This window comes from Eretmochelys imbricata, chromosome 3, assembly GCF_965152235.1.
Source record: "Eretmochelys imbricata isolate rEreImb1 chromosome 3, rEreImb1.hap1, whole genome shotgun sequence".
Taxonomy (NCBI): Eukaryota; Metazoa; Chordata; order Testudines; family Cheloniidae; genus Eretmochelys; species Eretmochelys imbricata.
In genome coordinates, this window is record NC_135574.1 from 91,400,621 (window position 1) to 91,419,120 (window position 18,500).

Sequence of the window (18,500 nt, forward strand, 5' to 3'; positions counted from 1 at the left end):
CAGTTTTCTGCCAACTGGGGATATCCACCAGTTTTCTAGCTCTTTTGTACCACAAGAGTGAAAAAAGGGTCCAGCTTGAAGAAGAGAATACGACCCTGTGGCTGAATTTTAAGACAACCTCATGATTGTTCATGGGATTTCTTTACATTTTGCCATTATGTCAAATGTAGTTCATCACTGAACTTCATTCCCTTATCATGTCACTCTCTCTGGAGAAGTGTAATATTGACTAAACCATAGTTTTGCTATGCTTTTGACCAAGCGTATAGTGTTAAAGTGTCTCTTTGCGTTTGCCTGTGTACTTTGCTACTTGTTAATTTATTTGAACATTTAATGTTGATACATAACAACCCCAAACTTTCTTGATAGAATTTTAACAACAAAAGGGATAGTCAATTTTATTACCATTAACAACATTTATATTTGGACAAGCTACAATGATACAGATAAGCTAATCTCATGCATCAAAATACTAAAATGTCACTCATGGGAGCTAAGAAGGAATTTGCCCAGTCCCATAAACAGTACTGCACAAATAGGTCCTGATTCTGAAAATCCTCCCTTGTAAGAGTATTCCTATGGAACTAATATGAAGGTAAGAATGCTATGTGAGGAAAGACTACATGTGAGAGAAAGAGTTTGCAGGACTGGGCTCTTAACCAGTGGCATAAAGGAGTTTTCTCTCATTCTCTCTCTAAAGCATCACAAACTACAAGAAGTAGGACACCAGTCTAGATGGAACAATGGTCTAATCTGGTAATGCAGGTTCCTATGTGAATCGAACATGAAAGACAGTAAAAATAATGTGGAATAAAGTTTGCATCAAGTATTCTGGATACCATTTGGCAGAAACTTTTCAGTCTTCCTGTGTTCTTTGGGAATTGACTGGTTTTGTCAGGACACACTTGTTTGTCAGTTTGAAAGCTGCTGATCTTAAAGGACTCGAACTGACGGTTTCTTGAGTTTGTTCTCACCACTGGAAAGCTGATGCCCAAAGGCAGAGGCTACCAATACACCATTTACTGAAGAGAGCAAAAAATGCATGAACAGGAAAATCTGAAGTGGAGTTTCGTTGGTTTTATTTATAGTTTATATCTATAAATTTCATAAGCAAAAACGTATGATTATGCAACTTAACACTCTAACCAATGAGGTACCGGGCTAGCAAAGAAGCAGTGTACTTTTAACAACACTGGCAAAGCAGAGAAGAAAAAATATAACACTCACTTCAGAATGTTATAGCAAAATGAGCTAGTGTGTTTTATTTCAGGTAACAGCCAAGAAATCCAACATTTTGGCCCAATATGGCTTTCTTCTAAAATTAAAAATTGCATTTACCGACAGTTGAGTCCACCAACTACACAGAATCTGCTGTTTACTTTACACTATGGTAGGATCACCAGAGCATGGCTTTCAGTGAAAGTTTTCAAGCTGAGTTATAGAAGATATAAAATATTCTAAATGAAATTTTTGAAAACATACAAATTGTTCATTTATATATATATATATATATATATATATACTACATATAAAACTTATTATTATTATAACTACTGAGTATCTTTTACTGGATATTTGTTTGTATATAAAGGGAAATAGGATATAGTCAGGGCTTCAGAGGAAATAATGAAGATCTATGTGCTTTTGTATGTGCTATTAAAAGCTTATTTAAATAAATCAGAATAGTCCTTTGCTGTTTTTAAAGAGAGTTTCAGATTTAAAATACATTCATAAAACAAAGATATTTTTCTCCCTGAGACTACCAGTGTTAATTACTTTGTGGTAATCTTTGAATTATCAAAGAATATAAATAATAAAGCCAATAGGCCTGACTCTCCAATCTGTTATAGCAGTTGTCTGGCAATGAAGTAACACTGGTGTCACACCAGTGTAACAGACTAGGGAATCAGGCTTACTACCTGAAAAAGCCGAGTAGTCCATGGATTCATGTCAAAAGGTAAAAAAGAAACTTCCTTCATGTAGATAATTGAATATGGTTGAGCTTTAATGAAAGATTTGCATACGATTGTGTGTATAATTTGTCTAGGGTTACTTTTAAAGTCTGTATTCTGCCTGAAGGAGGATGTCCCAAAATGCAGATTTCCTTTAATGATTCTTGGTTTACACAGTGATACTTAGTGTAGTATCCCAAATGTTCCGAAGAGCATTTGTCTTCGTAGATATTCGTAAAATAAACAGGTAATTTGTGAAGGCAGGTTCTGGTGAAACTCAACATCAAATGTAGTAGTTATTTCTAGAGTGCACAGTCTAATGAGCAGTAAGTAAGAAGTTCGCAAAAAAGAAAATGCTGAATTTTTTTTTATGGTCTTATCAAAGTCACTCAATTCTGAAGGCCAGCAGCTAAACTATGTCTGATTTATTTCGTATTTATCACTTTAAATGTTAGTAAGAGGACAATTATTAAAGTGCTACAAATAAAAATAAATTTGGGATGGATTAAACATACCTTGCCCTAGTCTGATATTTTTTATTTTATTTTATCTATCATTGAAAGATTATTTTGATATATTATAACCATGCAGTACATTGCTTTGGAAGGAGGGGGAGCCTTACTGCAACCAAAGAAAACATATATTTATAGGAAAAATGGGGAAAGCCTTATGTTTGTTCTACCAAAATTTATTACGTAATAAATACAAAGTTTAAAGACTCTTCCATTTTAAATAAAAATAATTGATATAATTACGCACATTATATAGTATCATGTCAAGTGATTCCAACAAATACCACATGAAATACAGTGCATTTTCAAATCAGAGAGACAAATACTTTCTCATTCACAGTGTTTGACATAGTACAGGAAAGCTTGTTCACATAGGGTTACTTAAAGGCATGCTCTTATAAACAATCCACACCACGCTATGCCACAAAAAAAAAATTCTCAGAATGTGAAGTATCGGGCAAACCATTCCTGGCGTTGTGGATCTGGTGAAGCTTCAGTCTGAGGAGGGCTAAATTCATAAAAAGAAAAACATTTTTAACCCACAACCAAAATAAAGAGTGCAAAACGTCTGGAAAAAGCACAGAGAATACAATACGGAACATAAATGATCAAAAAATCTTTTCATAAATCAAATATCACATTCTGTAGCATATACTCTAGTTTAATGTCCCTCTGCAATATCTGTGATCATCCACTCCATTGGAGAGCATCAGCAGCACAGACAAATTAAGAAGCCACGTCGTAAGGTGAAAAAATATTTGGAGATAATATTAATTAAAATCATACAGTTAACTGTTTTTTTGGATAAAATTTTTTTGTTGGGGGGGTGAACTTTGGAGGGTCCTCTTTTAGTATCCTTTTCCTCTGGTTAAGATAGTTTTCAGAAGTATGATGCAAGCATCACATTCTTAAAGACATGTGCTTAACAAAGACTAGTCAGTAACTAACAAAAATACATACTATTTTAATATTTTACATAAATCAAACTGAAATATTACTTGTATCATTTCATGCACACAATTTAAAATACATTAATTATATACTAGGAAAAAGGAAATTGGTGCATGACAAACAAGTTTTTTCCCCCCTCAAACATGTTAATCATACTACTGAATTAGCAAGAAAAATGTATGTAATTTTAATGCTAGATCAAAGTTCTTTGGTCAACAAAAATTAAGAACAAAACAATCCTACCGTTTTATTGGGGTAATACAAGTCACGAAACAATTTGCAATGGAAACTCCAGCATCACAATCCATGAATTCATGCACATGCACATTACTGACGTCTGAGCAGAAGCATGCATATCACATGCACAGGGAAAAATAAGCAACACAATGTATTTAACAAAAGTATATTTTGTTGAAACAGAATGTTACTACTTATTTATTTTTAATTCTACCATTTCCCACTTCTATTTTTAACACTTGTCAGAACTGTGGCATTACCCATGTAAATCATAAGGGAAGGGAAACAACTGCTTGTCCAACTGACACTTATGCCATTGGTTTGATTTGCAAATAAAGTGTGTTGTAGGAATAGGATAGCAAGCAATTCCAACTACAGATAGAGAATACCACTTCTGCAGTGCACTCAGGATCCAGACACCTAAAGCCCCGAGTCTTCCCTCTTAATTCATTTGTTAAATCAATAGTGCAATTCACTCTACCATCCCTTTCAAAGACCTAATCCTGGAGATTTTAATGCTAACTTCTATACTGGAAAGGCAGCATTAAAACACCCAACCATACATATTTCCCATTTCTGCACTAAACTAATGTTTATGAAACAATTTGACAGAAATGAGGAAAAGGACAAAAAAAAATCAACGTACCACAGAAAACAATTGTGTCATATAGAAGTCATCACACAATAATGAATAAAAAATCCGTATGTTAAAAACAATTCCCAAAGGACAACTAGTAAATCACACAAACATTTAAAACAATTGTTCATAAAATGTAAACAATTGGAAGCACATGAATCATATTAAGCAATATTAAAAGGTTTTAAAAGTTGAGGGTTCAAGACTTATAAAAAGGTCAAAAAATATTTCACATTTCAACAGGTTCTACAATAAAAAGGATTACTGTAAAGAGGTTAGAAACAGAGTGTAAAAATTCCATAGTAATATTTGTACTCAAAGTTTTAATAAAACAAGTGGGATTTTCATCTAAATAGGAAAATTTCTATGAGTTAAGAAAAAAAAAGGATTGGTGAGGCAGTGCTCACCTCAAAAACGTCTTGGGCTCTTTGGGTGGTATTGGCTGTGGAAGTGGTTTGCTGCTGTTGAACTCAATATCATGGATGGGTGAATTAGGAATGGGATCCAGGCGGTTAGGATGTCCATTGCCCACTCCGCTGGATTCCAGAGCACTTAGATTGGGGACACTCACAAACCTGTTTGTTGATTTATCATTCTTCTTCTTTTGCTGCATTAAAAATAAAAAATGTAAGGAAGGCTCCTTGCACCAGGACAGATGAGGAGATTGGTAGATAAGAAGGTTCCTTTATAGCTTTTTTTTTTTGGATGGGAAGCAAGTTTGGGAAGTGGAATGGTTTCTATAATTGCACCTTTATTGTATTCCTTGAACAATGCCGAATAGCATAAATTCTCAAAGGAAAATTAAATATTTAAGCAAATTTACTAAGGAATTCAGGCCTAGCTCAGCAGTCAATATGTATATTATTCTCATGGATTGAACGTATAGAGCAAGATATTTTATTGGACGGAGATGGGGAGGTAGCTAGTTCTCTACAAAATTATACTTCAGTCTACTATCCTTCATTTCTACTTAAACACATTCTCTGGATTAGTGAAATAGTTCTGTTGTCAAATGCAATGCAGCAAATTCATTGGCGGGAAAGGTAAATCTGTTCAATACGTTTCACTTTGCCATTTAAGTATAGTTTGGTAAACAATTAGTTTTTGTCTTCGACCAGAAACTTAGAAAATCTGTAATTAAGGTACATTCTTTTATTAAAGCACTAGTGACCCCCAAATCAATCGGTGTATTACATTATTATGAAGGATATAACTGATCCTACACTGTATTTCAGTTCCTTGCCAGAAAGAAAAAAGCACAACCTGTTATCTCTAAGTAGAATATTTCTAGCCACTAGATGGCACAACTAAATCAACTTTTCAGTTTGAAGTATCTTTCAACTTCAACTGACAGTACTTCAAGTGATTCAAAGAGAAAGAGGAGTTATTCTTAATGCATCCGATGAAGTGAGCTGTAGCTCACGAAAGCTTATGCTCAAATAAATGTGTAAGTCTCTAAGGTGCCACAAGTCCTCCTTTTCTTTTTGCGGATACAGGCTAACACAGCTGCTACTCTGAAACCTGTATTCTGATATTGATATTTTAGTATCAGTAATTTATTACGAGGTAAAATGAATGATTATCTACTATTTGCCATGCCAGTACTAGCTTTATCTCCCACTCACTGATTTTTCAGAACTTATAAATATATGGGAGGTTTAAATCTCAAAAGTTTTTACAGAGAAATGGTCTAGTGAGGCATACCATATTTAATATCTATTGATTACTTCTGGCTCATGTACTTCCTATTTACACAGTAACAAGGTTTTCATTAAAAATATACTCCACTTGATTTAAAAGTGAAACTGGGTTCATTTTTTCTCACAAATACTATTCATAAATACATATACAACCCCATCTAAAGCACTTAGAAAAGAATCTTGTTACTTGTAAACTGTGCAAACTGTGTAAAATGTGTAAACATTTTATATGGAGCCCCCAAGAGACAAATTCATCTGTAATTCTGTCATAAAATTATAACATCTACTCTGAAGAGTAGAACTGCATTTGAAACAGGAACAATGAGTTCAAGTATAGAAAAGAGTTGAAATGTAGATGGCTACATTGCCCTATTGATAGTGTCCAGTACTGCCAGATGAGAGACCTAGGTTTGAATTCTGGCCTCTTACCTGGCTGGTAGCGGCAAGTGCTGCTAATGTAGCACATTCAAAGTTCAGAGACAACACCTCCATAGATCAGCCTGAAACAACCACACTGAGCCAATATGTTCCAAAGGGAGTTACTCTCAGTGTTTCTCTCCCCCTCCCACCTGAATAAAGGTCAATATAAATCAGGGTCTTGATAGAGGGAACAGTAAGGTCCCTTTTTAAGTACTAGGGGGAAAGGTCTTCCGTTGAGAAGGATTAAATTAAGACTGTCCCACTTTGTTTTATCACACATACACTACGTGTGATAAAACAGATTAGTGAAAGTATCAGGGATTTGTCTGTAAAGTATACCATAGAATCATAGAATCATAGAATATCAGGGTTGGAAGGGACCCCTGAAGGTCATCTAGTCCAACCCCCTGCTCGAAGCAGGACCAATTCCCAGTTAAATCATCCCAGCCAGGGCTTTGTCAAGCCTGACCTTAAAAACTTCCAAGGAAGGAGATTCCACCACCTCCCTAGGCAACGCATTCCAGTGTTTCACCACCCTCTTAGTGAAAAAGTTTTTCCTAATATCCAATCTAAACCTCCCCCACTGCAACTTGAGACCATTACTCCTCGTTCTGTCATCTGCTACCATTGAGAACAGTCTAGAGCCATCCTCTTTGGAACCCCCTTTCAGGTAGCTGAAAGCAGCTATCAAATCCCCCCTCATTCTTCTCTTCTGCAGGCTAAACAATCCCAGCTCCCTCAGCCTCTCCTCATAAGTCATGTGTTCTAGACCCCTAATCATTTTTGTTGCCCTTCGCTGGACTCTCTCCAATTTATCCACATCCTTCTTGTAGTGTGGGGCCCAAAACTGGACACAGTACTCCAGATGAGGCCTCACCAATGTCGAATAGAGGGGGACGATCACGTCCCTCGATCTGCTCGCTATGCCCCTACTTATACATCCCAAAATGCCATTGGCCTTCTTGGCAACAAGGGCACACTGCTGACTCATATCCAGCTTCTCGTCCACTGTCACCCCTAGGTCCTTTTCCGCAGAACTGCTGCCTAGCCATTCGGTCCCTAGTCTGTAGCGGTGCATTGGATTCTTCCGTCCTAAGTGCAGGACCCTGCACTTATCCTTATTGAACCTCATCAGATTTCTTTTGGCCCAATCCTCCAATTTGTCTAGGTCCTTCTGTATCCTATCCCTCCCCTCCAGCGTATCTACCACTCCTCCCAGTTTAGTATCGTCCGCAAATTTGCTGAGAGTGCAATCCACACCATCCTCCAGATCATTTATGAAGATATTGAACAAAACCGGCCCCAGGACCGACCCCTGGGGCACTCCACTTGACACCGGCTGCCAACTAGACATGGAGCCATTGATCACTACCCGTTGAGCCCGACAATCTAGCCAGCTTTCTACCCACCCTATAGTGCATTCATCCAGCCCATACTTCCTTAACTTGCTGACAAGAATACTGTGGGAGACCGTGTCAAAAGCTTTGCTAAAGTCAAGAAACAATACATCCACTGCTTTCCCTTCATCCACAGAACCAGTAATCTCATGATAAAAGGCGATTAGATTAGTCAGGCATGACCTTCCCTTGGTGAATCCATGCTGGCTGTTCCTGATCACTTTCCTCTCATGCAAGTACTTCAAGATTGATTCCTTGAGGACCTGCTCCATGATTTTTCCAGGGACTGAGGTGAGGCTGACTGGCCTGTAGTTCCCAGGATCCTCCTTCTTCCCTTTTTTAAAGATTGGCACTACATTAGCCTTTTTCCAGTCATCCGGGACTTCCCCGGTTCGCCACGAGTTTTCAAAGATAATGGCCAATGGCTCTGCAATCACAGCCGCCAGTTCCTTTAGCACTCTCGGATGCAACTCGTCCGGCCCCATGGACTTGTGCACGTCCAGCTTTTCTAAATAGTCCCTAACCACCTCTATCTCCACAGAGGGCTGGCCATCTCTTCCCCATTTTGTGATGCCCAGCGTAGCAGTCTGGGAGCTGACCTTGTTAGTGAAAACAGAGGCAAAAAAAGCATTGAGTACATTAGCTTTTTCCACATCCTCTGTCACTAGCTTGCCTCCCTCATTCAGTAAGGGGCCCACACTTTCCTTGGCTTTCTTCTTGTTGCCAACATACCTGAAGAAACCCTTCTTGTTACCAGTAGTGGTATAAAAGAAATTATATTGTATTAAAGCTTTGTGCTTCATGGGTCATTTTTTTCTGGCAGCTTTCTCTTACGTACTACCTTTAAATTTTCCTGAGTATATTCTCTATATCCAAGCACTCAGGAAAAATAAAATAGTTTCTATTGTAAAATACATATAATAAACTAGGTTTCTAGAATTTTGTAAACAGTGCACTCTGAAGATACAAAATAACATTTAGCACTTTCATTAAATTCACTCAAAACATCATAGAATCTCAAATAACGTGACCATATAGTACTACAGAGATCTGCGGCATACATTTAAGAAGCTGTCAATCGTGCTGCAGTGATTCTGCCTAATCATGACTCAATGTTCAAAGACCAGAGTTACTTACAATTCCTGACCTAAGAGTCTCCTTTTCCCTCTAAAACTGTTCTCTAGTAACATGTACTTGAAAAACAAACAAACAAAATCCAGTGCTCTCAGAACAAGAAAGGACAAAATATTTTGGCAAGGGGAGACAAAGTCATTACTAATTGAGATGTTGGTCTTTAACTACCCAAGGACTGCTGTTCTCTCTCACTGACATCACCCACTGAACTCTTCGGCTTTTTGCCCACTGAAGCTCTTACACTACAGTTGATGGAAAATGCTCAGGTTTTTCATCCTTATACGTTGAGCTTTTTTCCTGCCCCTATTCCCACCAACATATGGCAATGTCTACGGGTGCAAATGGACAGCACACTCCGCTGGTTCACACTGGCACAGCTGCTGTATAGTTGGATACACATGTTAAAAATAACTGCTGTCAATGCTGAATAATGTGTCATGGCCTCATTAATAGTACTGAATCAAGTCACTTTGTAATAGAAGGCTGATGAAACAAAGACTGCCACAGAAAAATATTGGAGTTGGGGAAGGAGACTGGATTTTGAGGAGGGGAAATCAAAGAATTTTTTTTCATATTCAGTGTAGAGTAGCTTCAAGAAAACTGGGAAAAATATATCTAGCAGTACTGGGAATGTGGGATTTCCACTAAATACTAATTTATTTAATTAAAATTTAAAATGCAGTCAAAACTCAACCACATCACACGATCCATTGTCTACAGCCAAGCTCTAAGATACAACCGCATTTGCTCCAATCCCTCAGAGACAAACACCTACAAGATCTCTATCAAGCATTCTTAAAACTAAAATACCCACCTGCTGAAGTGACAAAAGAGATTGACAGAGCCAGAAGAGTACCCAGAAGTCACCTATTACAGGACAGTCCCAACAAAGAAAATAACAGAACGCCACTAGCCGTCACCTTCAGCCCCCAACTAAAACCTCTCCAGCGCATCAAGGATCTACAACAGGGGCCTCAAACACGCAGCCCGCAACTTCCCGGCCCCCCCATATCCCCTCAGAGTTATTTCCTGTGGCCGCAAAGCTCCTATCACCTGCTGCCGCCCCAGCGCACCACGTCCCTGTTCCTCTGCCTACCTCCAGGTGCTTCCTGCCGTCAAACAGCTGTTTGGTGATGCTTAGCACTTTCCAGTAGGGAGAGAGGAGGAGCGGGAAGCCATGCGCTCAGGGGAGGAGGCAGAGAAGAGGTGGGGCAGTGGTGGGGATTTGGGGAAGGGGTTGGAATGGGGGCAGGGAAGAGGTCGGAAGAGGCAGGGTAGAGGCAGGGCCTCATGAAAGGGGTGGAGTGGGGGCGGGGCTGAGGGCAGGGTGGGGGGGCTTTTGTATCTTTATATGAAAAGGTGTCAGTGATGCAGCCCTTGGGCCAACGTACTAGTCCTCATGTGGCCCTCATGGTGATTTGAGTTTGAGATCCCTGAACTACAACCTATCCTGAAGGATGATCCCTTACTCTCACAGATCTTGGGAGACAGCCCCCCAACTTGAAGCAAATACTCACCAGCAACCACACACCACACAACAAAAACACTAACCTAGGAACCTATCCTTGCAACAAACCCCATTGCCAGGTCTGGGTCATTACACAAAGTAAAAACTATTTCCCCATGCTAATTTTCCCCCCTATTGTTACTCACACCTTCTTGTCAACTGTTTGAATGGGCCATCCTGATTACCACTACAAAAGTGATTTTTCCTCCTGCTGACAATAGCCCACTGTAATTGATTTGTCTCAGAGTTGGTAAGGCAACCCCCATCTTTTCATGTTCTCCGTATATCTATCTTCCTCCTGTATTTTCCACTCCATGTATCTGATGAAGTGGGTTTTAGTCCACAAAAGCTTATGCCCAAATACATTTGTTAGTCTCTAAGGTGCCCCAAGTACTCCTCGTTCTTTTACTTTCACAACGTTATCTTAACTATGCTGAATGCAGCACTTCCCAGATCTTGATCATTTGGTTATTATGAAGAGAAACATTTGAATAAGTAAAATAAAGATGCATGAGAAAAAAGAAAAACAAACTAATGACGCTTGAATCTTCATGTTGTTATTCTGACTGATCACAGTTATGTTTTATTAATGCAATATTAGCTGTTATTTCCCCCCTTCGTTTTAGGTTGTCTCCCTCAGTCTTACTTTCCTTTTTTGTTGACTATTTATTCCATCATCTCTATTCCAGTAAAAGTAGAATTTACAGTATTGTTCAGTTTCAATAAGTTTTAATCCTGCTGTTTAGCCTGGCCAAGAGGAAACAAGCATCTCCTCAAATATTTTCCCCATGGCTCACATTCCCACAAATCACTTCTGCAACTTTTAGGGCCTGATCCTAATTCTACTCCAGTCAGTAGGCATCCTTCCTTTGACTGCAATGTACACTGGGTCAGGCCCTTAATTATAAATTCCCAAGTTGCTTCTGAACCCATGGATATCTTCTGTGCTAGCACTCTAGACTGTTGCTATGCCATCAGCATAACTCAGTATGTGTTTTTTTTTTTAATTGGATAAGGTCACAATTATTCCTGATGAGCTGAAGAAAATGGTTTAATAAAGTTTCTATTTAATTTAAACTAGAAAACTAATATAATGTAAAATAATTTAAATCTAAAACATTGCTAGGTAATTATACAAAATCCAAGTTCTAGAAATCTTTTAATTCTTAAGGCACGTTTATGGATTATGGCTCTGATCTGAAAAGGTATAAATGATAGAAGTGTATGTCCAAATATTTGTGAGTGATCAGTCTGAAGATCTGAGGCTGCAGAAGTTTGTATAAGTGCTTCATAAATCAAAGCGACAAAAACAAACAAACAAAAAAAACCTAACTCAACATCCCAAAAGAAAACAAAAAAACCCACACCAGCTAACATCCATATTTAAACCTCAAAGGTTTAAGACAACTGGTTGAGAAAATCTTCCAAAACTTTTGAAGCCACTCTCCCAACCCTTTATCTTCTGGCAGTGTATAGAGTGCCTGTAAGCTACATGTCACAGTAAAAAGCTCTGACCAGTTTGCAGTGGGGAAAGACTCCAGGAATGGGACATTACACTGCTAAAAATGGCAGTGTAGATGTGAGAGGCACTGATTGTTATTTAGAGAGCCAGGGTAGGGTACTCTACTCTACTCACCTAAGCCATGCTTCACCTTCTATGCTGATATTTGCATGCCCAACTAACAGGGGTGCAGTGTCTGTATTTCTACATGCGCCTTTAAGTGGAAACCGCCCCTGGATCTGGTTTAGGTGTCCACAGTTCTGATATTGTCTGTTAGGCCCAGGCTTCCATTTTATTTAAATTTCTCACATTTTGAGTTTTCCCACACAGAGCACTCCAGAGTTTACTATGAGACCAATTTTAATGTAGCAGTACCAGGGGACTTTGCACACCAAAGAGCTTTACAGAGCTGCTGGGCCCTGCAAAATATGAGGGACCAGGGAACCTACAGACAGCATATGGGAGAGAGACAGGGAAATGTTCTTATATGATCTGATGTGAAACCTTAAAAAGGTTAGTTAAGGTAAGAGACTGATTTAACTCCATAAATGCAGTGTTTTGGCTTATTACAACAATGTATAACCCACTAACAACCACCCACAGCTGCCTTTCCTCCCTTTTCTCTCCTCCCCTCATGACTGGAGGGGTGTTAACGAGCCACTTCACCTTGAATGGTCCTCTGAAGTATGGGTTAACTACTTATGCTAAACAATCTGTTCCATCTTGTATTTAGCTGCCACACTCTGATGTTTCCTAGACCTGAAGAAGAGCTCTGTGTAAGCTTGAAAGCTTGTCTCTCTCACCAACAGAAGATGGTCCAATAAAAAATATTTACCACCTCACCCACCTTGTGTCTCTATGGAACTAACATGACATTTTCAGATCATCACTGCTCACTTTATTTGTATGTTATAATCCTTCCTCCTCTATCTGTTGTCTATCTTGTCTATTTAGATTTTAAGCTTTTCAGGGCAGGGACTATCTTTTATGCTATGTTTTCACAGTAGCCAGCAAACTGGAACACAATCTCAGTTTGGATCCCTAAGTACTACCATAATACAAATAAATAATAATAAATAGAATACAGGCAAGCAATAAACTATATGCAGTGTTTTGAACACATCAAACAAAATATAGAGACTAACACATCTAACAAAATACAGAGACTATCGTGTCTCTATATACTTTTTTTTTTTTACACTATGTATTAACATAGATTTCTTTTCCATTTTAGCAATAGAGCCTGTGAAGCCTACCTTCACCAGTGGATTAATAATTCCGACATTAGGGCTTGCATTAAACACTTTGTTGAAGTTAGTCTCTCTGTTGACTAGTTCCAGTTGATAGAATTTTTTGTCATCCTAATAAAGAAGAACAAGAAATACTTCTCTTTATGCATTTTCCACTAGCTAATGGCAAGATCTGTATATAACACTGTTTCAAACACATTCAGTTCCAAACCTGTATTTCTATCAATTCCAATCAATCCATTATTTAAAATTTATTTATGTATGATCTTATATACAATTAAAGAAACACTAAATAATTTACATTAACGGGTTTCTCTTATGTACATTTTACACTTGAGAGACAGCATAGTTTAGTGGACTGTGGATAGGCAGGGACCCACAATACTTCATCTTTGTTCTGGAGTACTTGTGACACCTTAGAGACTAACAAATTTATTAGAGCATAAGCATCTTACTGTATGTTCCATTCTATGCATCCGATGAAGTGAGCTGTAGCTCACGAAAGCTTATGCTCTAATAAATTTGTTAGTCTCTAAGGTGCCACAAGTACTCCTGTTCCTTTTGCGGATACAGACTAACATGTCTGCTACTCTGAAACCAATCTTTTTTCTGTCACTATCCTCTTGTGTGGCCTCAGTCAAATATGTCCCCATCAGTGAAGCTGTAGTAAAAAGACTAAAGGCTGAGAAGTGAGCCTTCTCAAGTGCCATTAATTTCAAATGCTTTACATTTTCAAAATGTTGTATGAACTTTTAACTAATGCACACAACATCCCTATGGAGTTGCTAAGAGAGGCCCTCCCAATTCTATGATATGCTGAGTGTCTACAACTCCCCAAATAAGGCTACAGCAGCCTGACTATATTCTGATGTTCCTAGTTCAGCAACAAGCACTTTGAGCTGTGAAGGTTCAGAGTAGTTGTCTGGTTGTAACCAGTTTCCCCTTATTAAGCTGATTTGTCCCCATCCTCACCTGCCTAAAATCCTGTGTTAGGTCCTGTCTGACATAAATCTTGTTTGTGTGGTCTATGACCAGAGGAACTTTTTCTTCTTTTTGGTGCCAAAAGTGAGGTAAATTGGACAAGCCATTTCTGAGATATGGAAGTTGGGAAAATTAGATATGGCTTACATTTAGGATTTAATGCTATTTTGTCATGAAATATCTTAGAGGTAGCTTGACATAAAAACTTCAAATTGGTTTCTTCAAGTTCTTGAACTTCTACGATTTAAAAAAACCCTGCTTTTTAATTTTTTTAAGCTATTTTTGCTGAATTAGGAGCGTCAAACATTCCATCATGCTGCTGCAGACTTAAGATCCACTAAATCTTGTAAGATTTGTCAAGAGTCTGACAGACTTAGTAAAGTTCAGCAAAGAACTGTCTGGTGTAAAAAATGTAAGCACCATAAAGACAATTTATGTCCTCCTCTTCCTCTAAATTCATTGGTACAGTAAAAATATTTTCTTGAAGAAAGTGATGATGGTATCTCTAACTCTCCTGAGGTCACATGGTTTAGCACATTACAAGACTGGGAGCCAAAAACTCCTACATTTTATTCTCATCTTAACAATATTGTGCATGTTCAGTATATATAGCACATCAGCTGGCCAGATGATGAACCTCACAATTAGGCTGAAGACCAGACCAACCTCATTTACAGTCACACTAAAAGCAGCTCAGCCAGACAGGAAAATCCTATTATTTAGCTCACAACATTCCTAGAGTATATATATTACCAGTTTTACAGGATTCAGAAAGTTTAACAGACCTGTCCAACATCACATAGCAAGCAACTATAAAAGATGGTTTAGAACCTAAGACTCCTGATTCCTAGTCCAGTCCTCCTCTAGTAAACTACAGAGTATACCAGGAAATTCACTTTGCTTCTGTGGGATGCATTCTACATAGTCAGGAATGGGTGGGAGACTCAAGAATGCATAAACTGGGATGGAATGGGAAGAATTAAGGGAGTGGATGTTTGGTAGTATTTTCTGCTGAAAGACAAGCAGGTTTAGAAACAAAATGTGAGAAGTTATAATGGAATATTCATGCTCTGATGAAGGGTTTGTCTTAGTGATTCAAACACCTGATCTGAAATATTTAATTTTCCTAGAGTCACAGGATCAAATCTGGACAGGGTTAGCTTACTCCTCTATCTTCAAGGTTGATAAAACTGAGCTTCGGGCAATTTAGTTTGTAGATTTTTCAAAAAGAAATATAACGGAAATTCTCCTCATCCACCACATTATTACTGTGTGCAGAACAGCAGAGACCATGTAGATGTGAAAGGAACAAGTAGAGCACAAGTCTCAATATACCTGAGCTAGTGAAACGAGTGCTCTACAATAAAAGGTTATTGAGGGAAGGGGAAACACACCTGCCCTTTCCAATATTCTCTGTCTTATTAGCAAAGGTACCCATACCTTTCGCTACATCACCCAGCATACTCAGACACCTTACATTTTCACATTCCTCCTTCTGCCACCCACATCTCTCTTTCCCCAGTCCAATGATGTGGCATTTATATCAGCTGTTTAGCTGAAAGGTGGCAATCTTAGAACTAGCCATTGCTTTGAAGCTTTGGCTCTGCTAGTGAGGACAGTCCAACCTAAAAATGTAATGTGGTGTCATTCAGCTATTCTTTGAAGGAAAAAGACAACACCAAAGGTTTCAGAGTAGCAGCCATGTTAGTCTGTATGCGCAAAAAGAAAAGGAGTACTAGTGGCACCTTAGAGACTAACCAATTTATTTGAGCATAAGCTTTCGTGAGCTACAGCTCACTTCATCATCGGATGAGCTGTAGCTCACAAAAGCTTATGCTCAAAAAAATTGGTTAGTCTCTAAGGTGCCACTAGTACTCCTTTTCTTTTTACAACACCAAAGGAAATTCCAAAACAATGTTTGTTAAGCCCTGAATAACTTCAGAGAAAGAAACAATGTAATGTTGTAGTTTTAAGAAACACGCATATCTGAAAGCCAGGAAATTCAGTTACACTTAGTTCTCCCCACTGAAAATATTGGAAAGTATGGAATTATAGTTATGGTACCCCAAACAACCTTAAGTCTGCCCTCATATCCCTACTAATCATCCACTCAAAATCATGAGACAGTCTGTTTACATATGACAATTGGAACCACATATTACTATCACACTGTAACATGCTCATGAATGTATGCACCACCTATTCATTATACTGTACGTATGTTACCTACTCAACCAGAGACTACTCTCCGGTTCACCTTCCCTTGACAAAACAGCAACACCAACATTTTGCCTCTGGAGAGAAGAATAATGGGGGTAAGGCACAAAATTGAGTGTTGGGAGACTTAGATTTTAAGCTTGTCTCAATTACCGTGTCTCAATTTCTTTAGCTGTACAATGGAGATAATAGTACTTACCTGCTTTACAGAGGTGTTGTAAAGCTAATTTACTTGTTGTTTATAAAGCATGTACATTGAGTTCCTCAGATGGAAGGCACTATACAAGTGAAAAATATTATTGTTACACTTCATATATACCCCAAGACCTACAATATTTAACTCCCATCCCCTCTTCCTAATAGAAAACTCTCACACGATTTTAAAGTTTCATTTTCCTCAATGGCTGAGCTCCCTGAGCCTGCAGATTTCTTAATCCTAGTATTACTTACGATTAGCATTTGTATACTCTTTTGCAAAAGCCAAGGTCAATATGGTTTGAGATGTCCACAGATGTAGGCAAAACACCAATGTATATAGGGTTTAAGATACACTCAGTCACCAGATTTCCTGTCCATTTTTCAACATACCATTTAGCCATGGGAATATAACTACCTTACACTGAGGGCACCTACAGGATGGTACAGATACAAAGGTGGAAGTAAAGTTATTTGGGATTCCTTAATTCTGTATTCCCATACTTTCCAATGCATATGTTTTATATTCTACTTATGTAACCTTAACTTTGAATTTTCTGGCTTTCAGGCACTTACGCTTTTAGAGCATATTATACTTTCAATAGAATATTGTAATTTTGAAAAAAAAATTGCAACTTACGTACATGTTGATACATATTTACAATATTAAGCTTGGTCCTACAAACATTTAGGCATGTGCTTAACTTTACTACTGCATTTCCAGTTAAGTCAATGGGACTACTGCAATAAAGTTAAGCATATGAATAAGTGTTAGCAGAACTGAGGCCTTAAATCCATTTTAATCAAGTTTTTTCAAGGAATTAGACTAATATTTAGATCTGTTAATATATTAATACCAGAAAGAGCACAAAAAGTCTTACAATCAGTTTCTTTATGAGTTGGTCCCTCTCTGCAATCAGGTCTTTCAACTCTGAAATAAGCTGTAAATCTTCTGGTCTTGATTCCCTGTTTTGGTATTTCTCTTCCATTTCTTCTAAACTTCATAGGAGAAGAAGACAACACATTTAACTTAATGTAGTCCAGAATTAAATTCCAAATAAATAGAATCATACCATGAATAAGTACAATAAGGTATTCAATGGGTAAAAAACAAAACAGTAAGACAATAATTTGCTTTACCTCTCATACATTAACATTTTATTTTAATATCAACCAAAATTAGTGGTTAAAGAGGTTTTATAGTTAATCTGAACTTCAACATGAAACTACCATCTTTGCTATAACAACCAATATTTTGGGCAAGATTTTGAAAACTCATCATCCTTTTTGTGCATGCAACCATTGGGCACCAAATAAAAGGCCTGGTTTAGGCTAGACTGAAAATCAGGCCCTCTGAGCAAACAAAAATATATGCAGTGGAATCACAGGATGTTGTAGATAAGACTGGTTCTTATGTGCTATACAGAGACTAAACTTTAGCATCTAATATTATCTAAACTTGAATTTTGTGAAGCTGGCAATATGCAGCTCAGCTAGATTTATTCTGAGGAATGAGAAAAATAAATAAAAATGTAATGTTTCATTTAATAGATCACTAGACTGTAAAGAGGTGTACGGAAGTGGTACTGAAGAACGAGAAAAGAAAGAGACAAGGCTGGCACCATCTTCCTCAGCGCATGTGGAGGACAGTGGAGCAAAGATATCCGAGAATGGTGAAGACTAATCTGTAACTAATTCCTCTCCGCAAAACCAACTCAGCACCATGAGAGATGGAAATAAAAGGAACTAGCTGTAAGAGACAAACGATAAACATCTGGATATTAGCATTTAAAGAGGAAAGTTGATTAAGTGAGAAAAATATGAGGAAACCTGAAGCACAGAGTGGGAAAGCATTAAAGGAGAGAACTGAAATAAGCATGCCAATTTAGAGAACAGTTGTAGGAGAACA

At 37.9% G+C, this 18,500-nt stretch overlaps 1 protein-coding gene across 7 annotated transcripts in view; it reads right to left on the minus strand.

Annotated features, from left to right (window-relative positions):
- Positions 1 to 972: 972 nt before the first annotated feature.
- The window catches only part of FAM184A (family with sequence similarity 184 member A), a 170,301-nt gene continuing 152,773 nt past the window's right edge, over positions 973 to 18,500 (minus strand). For 2 of the 7 annotated variants that reach the window (XM_077813004.1, XM_077813001.1), the window contains 4 exons: positions 17,473 to 17,590; positions 13,205 to 13,309; positions 4,697 to 4,896; positions 973 to 2,972 (listed from right to left, as the gene is read on the minus strand). In XM_077813004.1, coding sequence (XP_077669130.1) covers positions 2,903 to 2,972; positions 4,697 to 4,896; positions 13,205 to 13,309; positions 17,473 to 17,590 — 493 coding nt within the window. In that variant the 3' untranslated portion in view covers positions 973 to 2,902. Of the gene's footprint in view, positions 3,753 to 4,696; positions 4,897 to 13,204; positions 13,310 to 16,595; positions 16,675 to 17,472; positions 17,591 to 18,500 lie in introns of those variants that run through there. The other 5 variants (XR_013345622.1, XM_077813003.1, XR_013345624.1 and 2 more) reach the window with 5 other exon arrangements.